Source organism: Dendrobates tinctorius, unplaced genomic scaffold (genome assembly GCF_039654945.1).
Source record: "Dendrobates tinctorius isolate UK_male_01 unplaced genomic scaffold, ASM3965494v1 ptg000079l, whole genome shotgun sequence".
NCBI classification, from domain to species: domain Eukaryota; kingdom Metazoa; phylum Chordata; class Amphibia; order Anura; family Dendrobatidae; genus Dendrobates; species Dendrobates tinctorius.
This window is the reverse complement of record NW_027361747.1, coordinates 25,292,781-25,308,553: the sequence shown is the minus strand read 5'-3', so window position 1 is coordinate 25,308,553 and position 15,773 is coordinate 25,292,781. Positions and strand designations below refer to the sequence as shown.

Genomic DNA, 15,773 nt, shown 5'->3' with positions numbered 1-15,773 from the left:
TCATAGGCTGTCCTAACATCACGAAACAATCACTGACCTCAGGGAGACCAGTCAAAGAAAACACTGTGGCAGCCAGTAAAAGCGCTCAGTCAGTGAAATCCTAGGTGCATTGCTCCCTGGGAAATACGAATATGCAAATAAAGTCCGTGGAGCCTCATTTAAGAGTCTCAAACACGGGACTAGCCAGATCTTCCTCCAGGGAAGGACCACCATTACCACCATATTAAGTGGCCCTTTAAGTCAATATCCAGCTCTTTACGAGTTTACAGATATGACAAGGGAAATACCAAGGCCAGGTATCCATCCACAGACAGCTGTTTCGGGGTGTTGCCCCTCATCAGTGTGGAGTAGGATTCTGGCTAGGTGGGAGCAATGCCTAGTGGACCAACATCACAAAACAATCACTGACCTCAGGAAGACCAGTCAAAGAAAACACTGCGGCAGCCGGCAAAGGCGCTCAATCAGTGAAATCCTAGGTGCATTGTCCTGTAGCAACTCTTTCTGAAATTATTCTAAATTTAGCTTTCTAGGACCACAGAGAAAGAAGCTCATCAGAATTGTTAATATATGTGGAATGCAAATATTTGTATCAGGACTTAATGTTCTGTGATAATGTATTTATAAAATATATTCAAAAGAAACACTAAATAAAAAGTCCCAACCAAAAATAGTGGGAAACATGTACGAGCGGACAGATAACCTGAGATACTTACAAGTGCTGCCATAGCCCAGCCTGTCTTGTTGTAGATGAATTCCAAATTATTTCTTCTCAGGTAAAGCAAACCACCAACCAGAGACACAAGCAAAGCCAGAGCGATTGTCCCAGAGTAATTCGGTGGCCTAAACACTCGGATCTAAAACAGGAAAAAAGCACAAATATGGGATATCGCACACATTGTATGCTTACAATAATTAGCTTTTATTAATGTGTCTGCTCATGGAGGAGGCAATGAATATAGTGGAAAGTACATACAATGTATTTAAAGGGGTTGTACACTACGAGAAAACCTTTTTTCTGTGACCCTAATTTAGAACTTTACTAAAATATATACCCATATAAAAAATTAGGGATTAACTCTAAGTTGCCATTTTGATTATGGCTCTAACTGCAGACACACTGTACTGATTATATAGATTGCATTTAGGTCCATACAGTATGGAGACAGGGGACATGATTGGAGACCCAGGGGGCAGGATTGGAGACACAGGGGGCAGGATTGGAGACACAGAGGGCAGGATTGGAGACACAGGGGGCATGATTGGAGACACAAGGGACAGGATTGGAGACATAGGGGGCAGGATTGGAGACACAGGGTCCAGGATTAGAGACACAGGGGGCAGGATTGGAGACACAGGGGGCATGATTGGAGACACCGGGGTCAGGATTGGAGACACAGGGGGCAGGATTGGAGACATAGGGGGCAGGATGAAAGATATGGAGGCATGATTGGAGACACAGGGGGAATGACTGGAGACACAGGGAGCAGAATGGAGACACAGGGGGCAGGACTGGAGACACAGGGGGCATGATGAAAGATATGGGGGCATGATTGGAGACACAGGGAGCATAATTGGAGACACAGTGGGCAGGATTGGAGACACAGTGGGCAGGATTGGAGGATTGGAGACACAGGGTGCAGGATTGGAGACATGGTGGCAGGATGAAAGATATGGGGGCAGGATTGGAGACACAGGGAGCAGGATTGGAGACATGGTGGAAGGATGAAAAATATGGGGGTAGGATTGCAGACATGGTGGCAGGATGATAGATATGAGGGCAGGATTGGAGACATGGTGGCAGGAAGGGAGACACAGGTCGCACAATGGAGACACAGGGAGCATGATTGGAGACATGGGAGCAGGATGAAAGTTATGGGGCATGACTGAAGACACAGGGGGCAGAATGGAGACACAGGGGGCAGGATTGGAGACACAGGGGCAGGATAAAAGACATGGGGGCATGATTGGAGACAGAGGGGGCATGATTGGAGATACAGGGTGCAGGATTAGAGACATGGTGGCAGGATGAAAGATATGGAGGCAGGATTGGAGACAAAGGGAGCAGGATTGGAGACATGGTGGAAGGATGAAAGATATGGAGGCAGGATTGCAGTCATGGTGGCAGGTTGATAGATAAGAGGGCAAGACTGGAGATATGGTGGCAGGAAGGGAGACACAGGTCGCACAATGGAGACACAGGGAGCATGATTGGAGACATGGGAGCAGGATTGGAGACACAGGGGGCAGGATGAAAGATACGGGGGCATGACTGAAGACACAGGGGGCAGAATGGAGACACAGGGGGCACGATTGGAGACACAGGGGGCAGGAGGAAAGACATGGGGGCATGATTGGAGACACAGGGTGCATGACTAGAGACACAGGGGGCAGGATTGGAGACACAGGGGGGCAGGATTAGAGACATGGTGGCAGGATGAAAGATATGGAGGCAGGATTGGAGATATGGGGGCAGGATTGGAGACACATGGGGCATGATTGGAGACATGGTGGCAGGATGACAGATATGTGGACAGGATTGGAGACATGGTGGCAGGATGAAAGATATGGGGCAAGATTGGAGATATGGGGGCAGGTTTGGAGACACAGGGGCAGGATTGGAGACACAGGGCGCAGGATTGGAGACATGGTGGCAAGATGAAAGATATGGGGGCAGGATTGGAGACACTAGGGACAGGATTGAAGACACTGGGGCAGGATGAAAGATATGGGGGCAGGACTGGACACATGGTGGCAGGATGAAAGATATGGGGGCAGGATTGGAGACACAGGGGCAGGATTGGAGACACAGGGGGCATGATTGGAGATATGGGGCAGGACTGGAGACACTGGGGCAGGATTAAAGACACGGGACAGGATGGGAGACATGGGGCAGGATTGAAGACATGGTGGCAGGATAAAAGATATGGGGGCAGGATTGGAGACACAGGGCAGGATTAGAGACACAGGGGGCATGATTGGAGACATGGTGTGGGATGGAGACATATGGGGCAGGAATATGGGACAGGATGGAGACAGATGGGGCAGGATGGAGACAGATGGGGCAGGTTTGAGATAGATGCAGCAGGATCATGGGGCAGGATGTAGACAGATGGGACAGGATCATGGAACAGATGGGGCAGGATAATGCGGCAGTTGTGGCAGGATCATGCATGGGACAGATGGGGCAGGATGGGGAGATCATATGGGGTAGAATGGATACTCATGAGGGCAGGATGGGAGAACTTATTGCTGGAGCCAGGAATGAAATACAGAGGGGCCAGGATGGGGATATTATTACCATAGGGGCTAATTAAGGAATATTATTACTGCAGTGATGTATTTATTTTATTTTTTGAGTATGCTGTTTTAAATGGGGGGGTGGTCCTGTTACTGTGCAGAGTGATACTATGTTGCCATTTTTTCTTCATTTGGTGTAGTGTAGAAGTTGGGAAAAAATAAGTAATATGTTCTGCAAGCTGTGCTTTAGATAACTGTGTTATTTCCTGAGAGACGATCCCTGGCTTGAAGAAGTGACGTCGATCTGTGCTGGATGAAGATGAAAGACTTCACTTAGAGGCGTCACTGGTGAGTCAGTGTGTTACCTATACACTGATACTATACACTGTATACTACTGTATATACAGCGGTCCTGTGTACAATGTCACCAGTGATCACTGCATTACCTTTACATTATACACTATATACTGAGTTCCCTGAAATTCCTAGTGGCAGCCCTGTTGGGCACCACATTTTAAAAAAGATATAAAAAAACTGGAGCAAGTTCATAGAAGAGCCTCCAGGATGTCCAACAAGGAACAGTTAAAGGATCTGGGAATGTTTAGATTGACAAAAGAATGCTAAGAGGGGACTTAATAGTTGTCTACAAATATCTGCAGAGATGTCACAGTATAGAGGGATCATCCTTATTCTCATTTGCACATGGAAACAAAAGAAGCAATGGAATGAAACTGAAAGGGAGAAGATACAGATTAGATATTAGAACAAAAAAAAACTTTTTGACAGTGAGTGAGAAAGAAATATATAATCCATAGGGGAAAAGCATTTAGTGGACAAAGGGATGAAAATGGATATACCAGTACTGTATTATGGGGCATTTGCTGGAGGTGTCAAACCTGGCACCTTAGCTCCTGGATTCTAAATTTCAAGGGGGTTAGCAAATGGTCTGTACTAGGCAGAATATTTCCTATTGTCTGTATTGGGAGTTACAGGAGATTTGGAAATGCCACAGTTTAGCAAGTTCATTTACAAACAGTATCCTTTAAAAGGGCCAGTACCAGTCATCCTGGAAATATGAGCCTATGATCAGGATTTTAAAAAGCTGGGTGACACAAAGAGAAGTGTTCACATGTGAGGATTGATGTGCTCCATGACTCACTTCTGCTTCCCTCAGGACAACCGATAACTGTAGACGGAAACGTTTAGGTATTTCTGTTACTTCTCCCTTCTTATTTTATAACTGTTGTGCATATTTGTGTGTAGTTTTATTTTTACCTTTTTATATATTTATTGAAAGCACTGTATATATTTATATTAAAGCTTAAAATCTTTAATAAGTTTGATCTTGTGAGCTCTAAAAGAATCCAATAGCCCTTCTGAGAGTGTGTGACAGTAAAATATTTTGGGGACTATCACCTTGTGTATTTGATGAATGGTGGCAGTGAGTTAAGATATCAGGGTGTGCTGAATGTGTAGAGGTGTGATAAATTAACCCATGCAGGAGCACTCCACGTTACATGCTGAGAAGTGTCTATGTCACAGCCAGATCAATAAATGGAACAGGCTGGCACCAAAGGAATCGAGTTCTCCTTCAATGGGAGTCTTCAAACCAAGGCTTCTTAGACATCTGTCTGAGATGGTTTAGTGAATCCTGCATTGAGCAGGGGGTTGGAGACTATGACCCTGGAGGTCTCATCCAACTTTAACATTCTATCATTCTATGATTAAGTTTAGATTTTGTAAAATCAAAACAAAGTGTGAGAGTGATGCAAACACTCTGTACATAATGGTGAAGGACCTGGCAGGACGTCAAGTGCTAAAGACCTAAACATTATGGTTTGTCTTATAGCAATCTTTATTTTGATTAAATGCTCTGAGCTTTCTCCTTCCTTTGACTGATGGCAATTGGTAGACAGGTCCTTGGATTTTTAAAGGGCAACTGATAATCTGAGAAATGCATGTCAAACGCATCAAAAATTAACAGCGCTAAAAATTGTTGGTGAGGCTCGAGTATAAACTTGGGAAACTTTGACTTACTATGGATGTGTTTGTTATTGGCCTAGTGTCACCTATTTTGAAGGGTTATCATGATTGAGGAGTCTAGGTGCTGCCAGGTTCTTCACGCAGAATTTTGATGGACCTGGCAGTGCATCAAGTGTTACTTAAAGAAATTATGTTTCTTTCAACAATCCTTCAATTTTAACTTTTAATAATTTGATTGGATATTTCTCCTTGTCAACTACAATGCAATGCTGATTCTAAGACATCTCATTTATTTCTATATGACAGTTGACAGTACTTCTTAATTTGCACATGTGAAAAATATCTCACATTATATCTTAGGCTGTAACAAATGGAAAATAGTGTTCAGAAGTACAGTAGAACATACTGTCTAGGGTACGATCTTGTAATGTTTGAGTTGGGGCTTGTGTGGCTTTACTTAGTTATGGATTATGTTGTCCATAGACATAGCAAATGATAATTTCTGTATCTTACCTATGTAATGTTCATAGTATCATGCCACAATTGCTAGTGCATCATGTCCACATATATGCTAGTGACTAGTGATGAGCGAGTATACTCGTTGCTCGGGTTTCCCTGAGCATGATCGGGTAGTCTCCTAGTATTTGGAAGTGCTCGGAGAATTAGTTTCTGGCACTGCAGCTGCATGATTTGCAGCTACTTGACAACCTGAATACATGTGAGGAATGCCTGTTTGTTAGGGACTTTCCACATGTACTAAGGCAGTCAAGTAGCTGCAAATCATGCAGGTGCAGCAACAGAAACTATATCTCCAAGCACTTCCAAATACTCGGAGATCACCCGAGCATGCTTGGGGAAACCCAACCAACGAGTATACTCGCTCATCACTACTAGTTGACCAGTCCTGAAACAGTGCTGAGCTCTGCTCCCTTCTCGTATGGCTGACATCCTCCTTGGGTGCTACAATCCAACACTTTTCTGCACGTGAGTATCCAATTTGATTGTTTATCAGTTCTGTCTGTGGTTAATCATTTGCTTGCTGATTGCTTACATATCTGCCATTAACCATATTTGCCATTAATGAGCTGAAAGTCCTGGAGTGACTATGCACATTTCATGTGGATATCCACTCTCCTGGCTCTGTCCTCTGGTGTTTCCTGCTCTGCCTATCTAACTGCCATCTTCATTCCCTGCTTTCCTGGTCCTAGCTCATCCATCTGATGTACTTGCGATCCTGTCTGTTTTGCCATTACCTTCTGTCACGGTTGTTTATCCCAACATGTGATATAGAGAATTTATCTCACCAAGCGAGCCCATAACAACATGTATGATCAGTTTTTCATGCTAGCATGCTAGAACTAACCACAAATACTGCCTTTTTAACTCTTCTAGGATTTGGTAACAGTCTTTCACTCGCAACTAAGTAGGTGGCATCATCCAGAACTACAGATGCATCTGGATTTCATGTACTATTGTCTATATATGGATACTTTGAAAAAGGCCTGCAATGCGTAGTTCATGCTTTTATTTCTTCTGTGCTCTTAGTAAAAGTTCACTGCCTTTACAAATATTTGTGTTGGGTATACCAGAAGAATATAGTGTCATTTGAAGAAAATCACTGGTTAGGGTGGGTACACAACAGTCTCATCATTAAAATGTATCTATTCTGTTAAAGTAACAGAGAAACTAAAAACAACAGGGGGTGCCAGATCTATCAAATTATGGACACTAACAGAGCTCAACGAACCCCATTAACTATAATGAAGTCAGACATTTTAACAGTGCCACTTGAGAAAATGGCTAGCGAACTTACAAAGCAAAGGTCCAACTTGCAGTGAAAGCTCCACATTTTGCACTCTTAGAAAAGAATGTAGTTCTGATGTGTAAGGGGCCTTACTTATTCTAAATTTCTCAACATACTGACAATAAAGGACAAGGATTCTCAAGAGCCAATTTCTGCAAAAGAGACCACTGTGACTGTCTGACTTTTGAGTTATGATTGATTTGCTCCAAGTTGATTAGAGCTATTCTTCATAATCATTTTTGACTTAGATTATTAGAATCTGTCGAAATGTGTCCTAAATTAGCACTGTTGAACTACTTAGCTGGTGGATCATGCTGTACTTTTATCTTCTTAAAGGGAACCTGTCGGCAGGATTGTGCACAGTAACCTACAGAAAGTGTCAGGTCGGTGCTGTTATACTGATTGCAGTGATACCTTGGTTGTTGAAATCCGTCTTGTGGTTGTTGTTTAATCTTTATTTTCAGTTTTGAGTTAATGATATGCCTGTACTCAGGGGTGGGCCTGTGGGGGGGGGCTTCATGAGGTGCTCCACATGAAGAACCCCCACAGGCCGCCTCGGTGCACGAGCATATCATTAACTCAAAACTGAAAATAAAAATATAAACAGCAGCCACAAGACAGATTTCATCAACCAAGGTATTATTTTAGTCAGTATAACCTGACACTATCTCTAGGTTACTGTGCACAATCCTGCTGACAGGTTCCCTTTAATTGAAAATTTCACAAGGCCAGTATCGTACTGCACATACTATACCGAGCACTGGCATATACGCAGAGGCTCTTGATGACTGCCAATAGGCTGTCTCATTTTGTGGGTTAGCAAACTTTACAATGGACTCTGGCCTGGAAGATGCCTAGTATGTATAGATAGTGCAAATTTTCTCACCTTTCATGGTGATATTGACTCAAACTATTCTCAGGCAACTTACTGGTCATCTATCAGTTGTCCAGATGAAAATTATATTGTTAAAATTGAACTTGGCTTTAACCCAAAAGCTATTGCATGATATGCATAAAAACATTGGTTGTAGACCTAAAAGTCCAACCAAAATATGCAGTGAATGGTCTATCATATTTGCCCCATGTTCAACTTCATGTAGTATTTCATATCCATAATGGCACACAACAGTTGGAAAAATTTGAGACATACTGACTGACAGCAACAATATAATGTAGAAATCTAATGTAACCGCTTATACAGAACAGAATGCTCAGTTTCCTGGAAGCCCAGAAGAGCAAGAATACTTGGATAAGACAGCAGGAAGAATCTGCTCTATGGATATAGGATAGAAGGCACATGAACCAAGCTCTGGAGTGGTGGCATCAGCATCAGCTGAAAAGGATGGGGATAGAGTTGGTGTAAGTTTATTTCCACATCCCACTCTATCGGCCACAACACTAGTCGTTGGAATGGGAGATGGAGTACCGTCTCTTCCCCGAAGGCATCTGTGGCTCCTCATTTAATTACCCGGCGTGGCGCAATCTCATCATTGCAGTGTGATGCACATGTGACATTGTGCCAGACCAAATAATCAAAAGAAGAGCTGTGTATGCCATCAGGTATGAGGCCACACTGCCATTACCATTCCAGCCGCCACAAACCACCGCTGTGGCTGATGGAATGGGACGTCCAAGTCGTTTCGAGTCAACTCTACATGGAGATACTCTATAAACCTCTGCACTGTAAACTTTCTTTAGTTGAATAAAGAGGATGTAGAGCATATTGCGGAAGCTGAGGGCAATTTAGTACCAGTGAGCCTTATGAGCCTTATGGGTGAAACCAAGAGACCACAAGTCCTGGTTTAGCCAACTGAGCTGAGACTTTCAGGGCACAATGACACTAACCAAGGGAACAATAATCACCCTATAAATGGTGCCAGATCCATTCCAAAATCAACAAGGATCAGGCCTAGTGACAACCTTTTGCCATTTTTCTTTATCAGGCACATTTCTATACAAGCAAATACTTCGTACAGACCTTGGTACGCTATTAGTTGACTTTGGAATAACATATATAATGTCTTGTTATGTCACATTAAAGCATAGTACTATTACTCACTACTATACAACATACAAACTGTACTGTAAAGCAAAGGGATTACTACAGTGCAAAGCAGAATGTCAAGAGTCGAGAGCTAGGAGTCTCCTGGAGATTCGGGGGAATTATCCTACCAAATAGATGAGATCTTTTTAGTACTACAAAGAATACATGATACCAGAACAAACCATAGAAAATAAGAAAAATAAAAGCAAAGATGTATGATGACACCCAGGAGCAAAGTGCATTCACGTACATGAACATCTGTTCTGTCTGCGATCCATTTTGCAAGTTGTTCTGCAGCAAACCCGATACGCTGAAGATCAAATGTATCCGCTCTCTTGGGTTTGCCTTTCGCTGGAAAATGCATGAATGTGGGGGCAGAATTCATATTGAGCTGCAGAAAGGAGGAAAATAATAGTTATTAAACTTGTCGTGTACTAAGCACTGTGGTTGTGTAAGACATTTTAGTTCTAGATACAGTTACAAGAAAAAGTAAGTTAACCTTTTGGAATTACCTCTATTCCTGCAGGGATTGCTAATAAAATTTGATATTATTTGTTAAAGGGAGATGTACCGGTTATTAAATTTAAGGACTCACTTATTTTTTCTTGCATTGTGCATGCTTGCTTAAAGGATGAATGCACATAGGTTTTTTCCAATGTATTTATTTGCTTCTTTCAAAATAGTTTTCAATCAAAAATTCTTGGTGAGAGAATGACCTGGGGTTTCCCTTAATACAGTGGGAACCGTCTACTAATATGAAAACCGATTGGCATGCCTGATTCCTAGATATTTTTACACTTGCCACTATTCATTAGGACCTTGGACATTCAATAATAAAATTCTTCTGGCTGGCTCTCAAGATACTAAGGATGTAAAAATGTTCATAGAATCTCCGCAGCTAAGATCTTACATAGTGCGAGACATGATCAGTACTACATCTACTTTTTGCTAGAGGAAAAAAAAATTGTCTTCACTAAGGGCCCCGGCGACGCCTGATCAGTACAATCTATCTGATCGCCGATAGATGCTACTGCGCAGGTGCCACCCACACCATTCAGGCTATGTGCACACGGTGCGGATTCTGCTATGGAATTTTCCGTGCAGATTTTGCTAAATCTGCAGGTAAAATGACCCGCGTTTTACCTGCAGTTTTAGTGCAAATTTAGTGCAGATTTAGTGCAGTTTTTCTGCATATCATTAACTCAAAACTGAAAATAAAGATTAAACGACAACCACAAGATGGATTTCATCAACCAATGTATCACTGTAATCAGTATAACGGTGCTGACCTGACACTGTGTGTAGGTTACTGTGCACAATCTTGCTCACAGGTTCACTTTAAAGCGGTTCTCCGAGGCGATGAAATGGCATTCCTGATATACTTCAAACTGCAGCCCGTCCTAGTCATGTGTCAGTACGGGCTGCAGCCTGAAGATATACTGCGCCAGAGACCTGCGTATCACACGTACCCAGTCGGCTGGGAGCAGGGCTATGATATGTGAAGAAATATATCTCTTCCTCGATGAACACAAACAGAGTTATCTCCAGCTTCATTCTCCTCAATGTTTGTTTTCCAGCTGGGCACATTCAGCCTCTGTGCACGGTTATAAAGCTGTCAGACATACAGATGAGGAGGTTGAAGGTGGAGATTTCCTTGATAAGCACGACAGGTTAAAACATATTTCTTCACCTACCACAGCCGTGCTCTCAGCTGCTGACAGAGTATGGATGATACCGCTCTTGTCAGTCGAAATGCAGATATCTGGGGCTATATGCCTTCAGTCTACAGCCTGTACTGACACGTCAGTAGGTTTGACACATGACTAGGATGGGCTAAAGTTTGAATTATTTCAGGGACTCCATTTTATCTCATTCTTGGAGAACTCCTTTAATAAAATTGGTGGATAGTTAAAGAAATTCTGTCAACCCAAAATGACTGCACAAACCAAACATAGATGCACCTTTGGCAAGGCTGAGCAGTCCAATATCTTCCCATTTACTTGTTTTTCAACCTCCTCTTCCTTGATTGAAAACTCTGGCTTTTCAGGAACCACAGGATGAGGCTGGGATAGATTCAAAACAATAAGATGGGAAGGTGCATTGAGCTTCTCTACCACATCTGTGCTCGGTCTGAACAGTGATTTTGTGCTGAGAAACTTCCTTCAAGGGTGGATACGTCTGTATATATTTGGTTTAAAAACTAAAACCTACAATAAGCAGTAATGTGTTGTGCGTGTAATGGATTGTGTGACAATGTAATTTTATGAATAGACCATTGGTGTTAAATGACAGACTGCACCCAGCAGCCAATCATATGAATATCAGAAAAGTACATTTAAAGAGTAACCGTCAATTTAATTTTTATCTCCTAATCATTTAGTACACATGGAAATAAACAACTTTGTAATATACCTTATCAGTGAAATCTATTTTGTTCCTTCTCCTGGATTAATCTTTCCCTCTCAATTCATGGATAGAAACTGGAAAATCTATATTAGATACATTTTCACATTGGCGAGATAAGAGATGGTAGATGGTGCTTTTAAAATTCTATGGAGTGGAGGGGGAGGGGCTAGAGGAAGACACAGACGTTCTGCAAGTTCTCTTTAAACGACAGTTATGGTCCATAGAACTTTATGAGCACCAACTTTTGCCTCCTATCTCAGTAATGGGTAAATCTGTCTTCAATCAAGACCGATTTTTCACATGAATTTAGAATATTGAGGATCAGTCAAGGAGAAGAGAGAAATGGAAACTTCTGATAAGATATTACAAAGTTATTTATTTTTACATACATCTCTTGATCTCTAAACATGTGCCGCTACCAGAATTTAACAAAAAATATTCTGTTCCTATGAATAATATCCAGATTTTGCACCTCCTGCAGTCATTCCCCAGCATGGTAATCCATAGAAACGGGCACAGTGGTGCAGAAGTGGGCTTCTGAAGTTCTACATTGGATTTGTGACTAGGGTATACATCAGTGAATTCTCTTCAGTCGTATGGCTCAGTATACTGTGTCCTTCAGCAGAACACGGGATTAGTTACTGTAATCACACTGCGTGCACTTAAATTCTTTGAAACCGAAATGCTCATTTAATGAATTCCCGTGAATTAGCCGACGAGCCGCTGCACTGGTAAGCAGCTACGACGTATACGGACAACAGTATCATATGTTTTCACATTAATGATAGAAACCTTGAAAGGCAAGAAATTGAGTTGATATTCAATGTGAGCAAGTAGAGATAGGAATCTATATTGTTAGAAGAAAAGCAGGGGATGAATAAAGTCTGTTCAGCTTGACACTTCTATTATGAAAGCAGTTATACAATAAGACAAGGCTCTCAACAAACTGCAACAGAGAAAATGGAAAAAAAAACCCTAATTAATGAAATACTGAATGACAAAGTCAAGGGAAGATAAAAAAAGACTGTGTCAGATCAGACAACACATATTGTATGTTATTGTTCCCTTTAGATAAAACAGTTTATTAGAAAAGAACTCTGAAAACAGGTTGATCACAGCACATCCCCATACTCGAATTTCCACTGATCAGTTACAATTTGTAGAGAAACTTTGCAGAAATTGTTCCATTCCTCTGCAGAGGGAAAATGAGAATTTATACCAAACCCAGCAAAAATGAAGGGCTGTCAGTATAATGTATAGATGTGCCCGGTCCTCTCAGGGAAGGCGCACTCTATATTGTCGCTTTCTGCCTGGGATAATAGATGATGCTTACAAATAAGAGACCTCCCTGCTATAAAATCTGAAGTCCTTAATGAGTAACAAGCAGTTTTAATTTTTATTTCATAAATCAATAGTACACGTGAAAATAAGAAACTTTGTAATGTATCTTATCAGAGAAATTTGCTTCTTTTTTCTCCTAGACCAAACATTCAGTCTCAGAATTCTCAATTTATAAGTAAAATCTGTGTTCAGTGAAGACAGATTTTCCCATTACAGAGATAGGAGAGAACAGTTACTGCGGATAAGACTCTATGTAGACGGGAGGAGGGACGAGCTAGAGTAGGAGATTGCAGAAATTGCACAACCACTTTGGCGGTCAAATTTCTTCTATTACCATTGGGAAAATAAAAATTTGAGGGCAAAAAATTTTTGTGGAAAAAATATGTTTATTTTCATGGCACTGCGATATATAAACGTCTGTGAAGCACTTGGGGGCTCAAAGTGCTCACCACACATCTAGATAAGTTCCTTGGGGGGTCTAGTTTCCAAAATGTGGTCACTTGTGGGAGGTTTCTACTGTTTAGGCACATCAGGGGCTCTCCAAACGCGACATGATGTCCGATCTCAATTTCAGCCAATTCTGCGTTGGAAAAAGTCAAACGGCGCTCCTTCTCTTCCGAGCTCTGCCGACCGCCCAAACAGTGGTTTACGCCCACATATGGGGTATCGGCATATTCAAGAGAAATTGCCCAACAAACTTTTTGGTTCACTTTCTCTTTTACACTTTTTTAAAAAAAAATTATGAATTAAAATGCTTGTGAAAAAGTAAAATGTTCATTTTTTCCTTCCACATTGCTTCAGTTCCTGTGAAGCACGTAAAGGGTTAATAAACTTTTGGAATGTGGTCTTGATCACCTTGAGGGGTGCAGGTTTTAGAATGGTGTCACTTTAGGGTATTTTCTGTCATGTACACCCCTCAAAGTGACTTCAAATGTGATGCGGTCCCTAAAAAATGGTTTTGTAAATCTTGTTTTAAAAATGAGAAATCACTGGTCAACTTTTAACCCTTATAACTTCTTAAAAAAATATATTTTGCTTCCAAAATTGTGCTGATGTAAAGTAGACATGTGGGAAATGTTATTTATTAAGTTTTTCATGTGACAAATCTCTCTGATTTAAGGGCATAAAAATTAAAAGTTTGAAAATTGCAAAATAAACTATAAATAACTTAGCAAAAGTAATATAAAAAGTGGTTTCTCTAAATTCAACACAAAATGCCACTTTTATTGACTACTGTATCTGAGAATTATTCTCTTTCCTCTTCATGACAAGTGTCTTTAGTACTTAGTAAAGCTCTTTTGGCTGTTATAACCTTCTGCAAATGTGATGCATAGTCAGAAACCAGCTTCTTGCAACTTTATTGGGTAATCTTAGCCTATTCCTTATTCCCAATGCTCTCCAGTTTACTAATATTCTTGAATTTGAGTACTGCAATGTTCTTCTTCAAATATTATCAAAGATTTTCTGAAACCAACCCTTGATGACCTTTGAGCATGCTTGGAATCATTGTCCTGTTGGAAGGTCCAATGGCGACCAAGGTTTAGCTTCCTTATTCACTGAAAGCGCAACACTTTCTCCTAAGATTTCCTAATATTTGATTGAATCTAAAAATCCATAAGCTACAAGTTTCCAGTGCCAGATGAAGCAAAACAGTCAGCGTATTATAGAGCCACCGCCAGGCTTCACTGCAGGCAATACCAAGATGCCACCATACATCACTGTAGGCAGCGTGTTCTTTTCAGTTTATAGTTGATTCTTTATTCTGCAGACATACTGCTGATCCACAGGCTCAACATGCTACAGTTTTATTTCATTGCCCCACAAAACAGAATCCCAAAACTTCTGTGACTTATTTGTATTTGAGCATGTAGCCAACATTTCTTTTTCTAAGGGGCCAGTAGAGGTATATATCTTGTAATTTGGGCAGGGTAACCCATCAGTGTTTATTTTGTGCTTTACTGTGCAAACCAAATCCTTATTAATCATACAATACCATCAGGGAGGCGTCTGTCTCTAAATTTATTCTGCAGTAGGACAATCAGCCAAAATATACTGTATAGCCAATGGCTTAAAGAACTATCTTCAGTATATGGAAGTACAAGGAGTATAAGAAAAATGGTGATATGAGACACACAGAGCCCTGAACTCAACATTTTCAAGTATGTCCGGGATTACATGATGAGACAGATGGATTTGAACAATAGTACATCCACAGAAGATCTGTAATTAGTTCTCCAAGATGTTTAGAATAACCTCCCTGAAGAGTTTCTTCAAAAACTGTGCAACAGACAAAGTGTACCTAGAAGAAATGATGTTTCATGCACTTTTGAAGGCAAAGGGTGGTCGGTCACACCATTAGTGATTTGATTTAGATGTCTATTTTCTTCATTCACTTTGTTAATTGATAAAAATAAACTATTAACTAGAATCGAGGGAATATGTTCGAAAATGATTGCCGAAACCGGATTTACCGTATTCGTGCCATATTGGTGGCGAATTTATGTCTTTTCCACATCTGCATAAGAATTTTGCACACTACTGTATACATTGGCTGAATGATGTCTTGGACTTTACCACTGCAGGATACAGTATGATAAATAATTTGTCAATTGTACAATCCACACAAAAGGATGAATACTGTTCTGTGAAGTTCACTTCTCAGTACTGACTGCTCTCCCTTTTATGAGGATCACCATAGAAAACTCAGCAAAATGTGTCCTGTCAAGAAACAACTGACATTTCATATTCTTCCTATTCCAATTTCCGAGAATTCATTGTATGGATCACCAGGAAATCAATTGTTTAGAACAAGGAAAGTAAAAAAAAATACATATATATTTTTTTTTGTACAATAAGAAACGGAGATAACAGAAATGGAGATTAGCAGATAACATACAGGCCATACTAGTGCTATGCTACAGTTTTCTGAGAGAAACTGACTGTATAACTGAAGCATTT

At 41.0% G+C, this 15,773-nt stretch overlaps 1 protein-coding gene across 3 annotated transcripts in view; it reads right to left on the bottom strand.

Annotated features, from left to right (window-relative positions):
- TUSC3 (tumor suppressor candidate 3) overlaps window positions 1-15,773 on the bottom strand; it is a 523,143-nt gene that overhangs the window by 106,661 nt on the left and 400,709 nt on the right. For all 3 annotated transcript variants that reach the window (XM_073583599.1, XM_073583600.1, XM_073583601.1), the window contains exons 4-5: window positions 9,319-9,459; window positions 714-854 (exon numbers count right to left, since the gene is read on the bottom strand). In XM_073583599.1, the coding sequence (XP_073439700.1) occupies window positions 714-854; window positions 9,319-9,459 (282 nt within the window). The remainder of the gene's footprint in view (window positions 1-713; window positions 855-9,318; window positions 9,460-15,773) is intronic.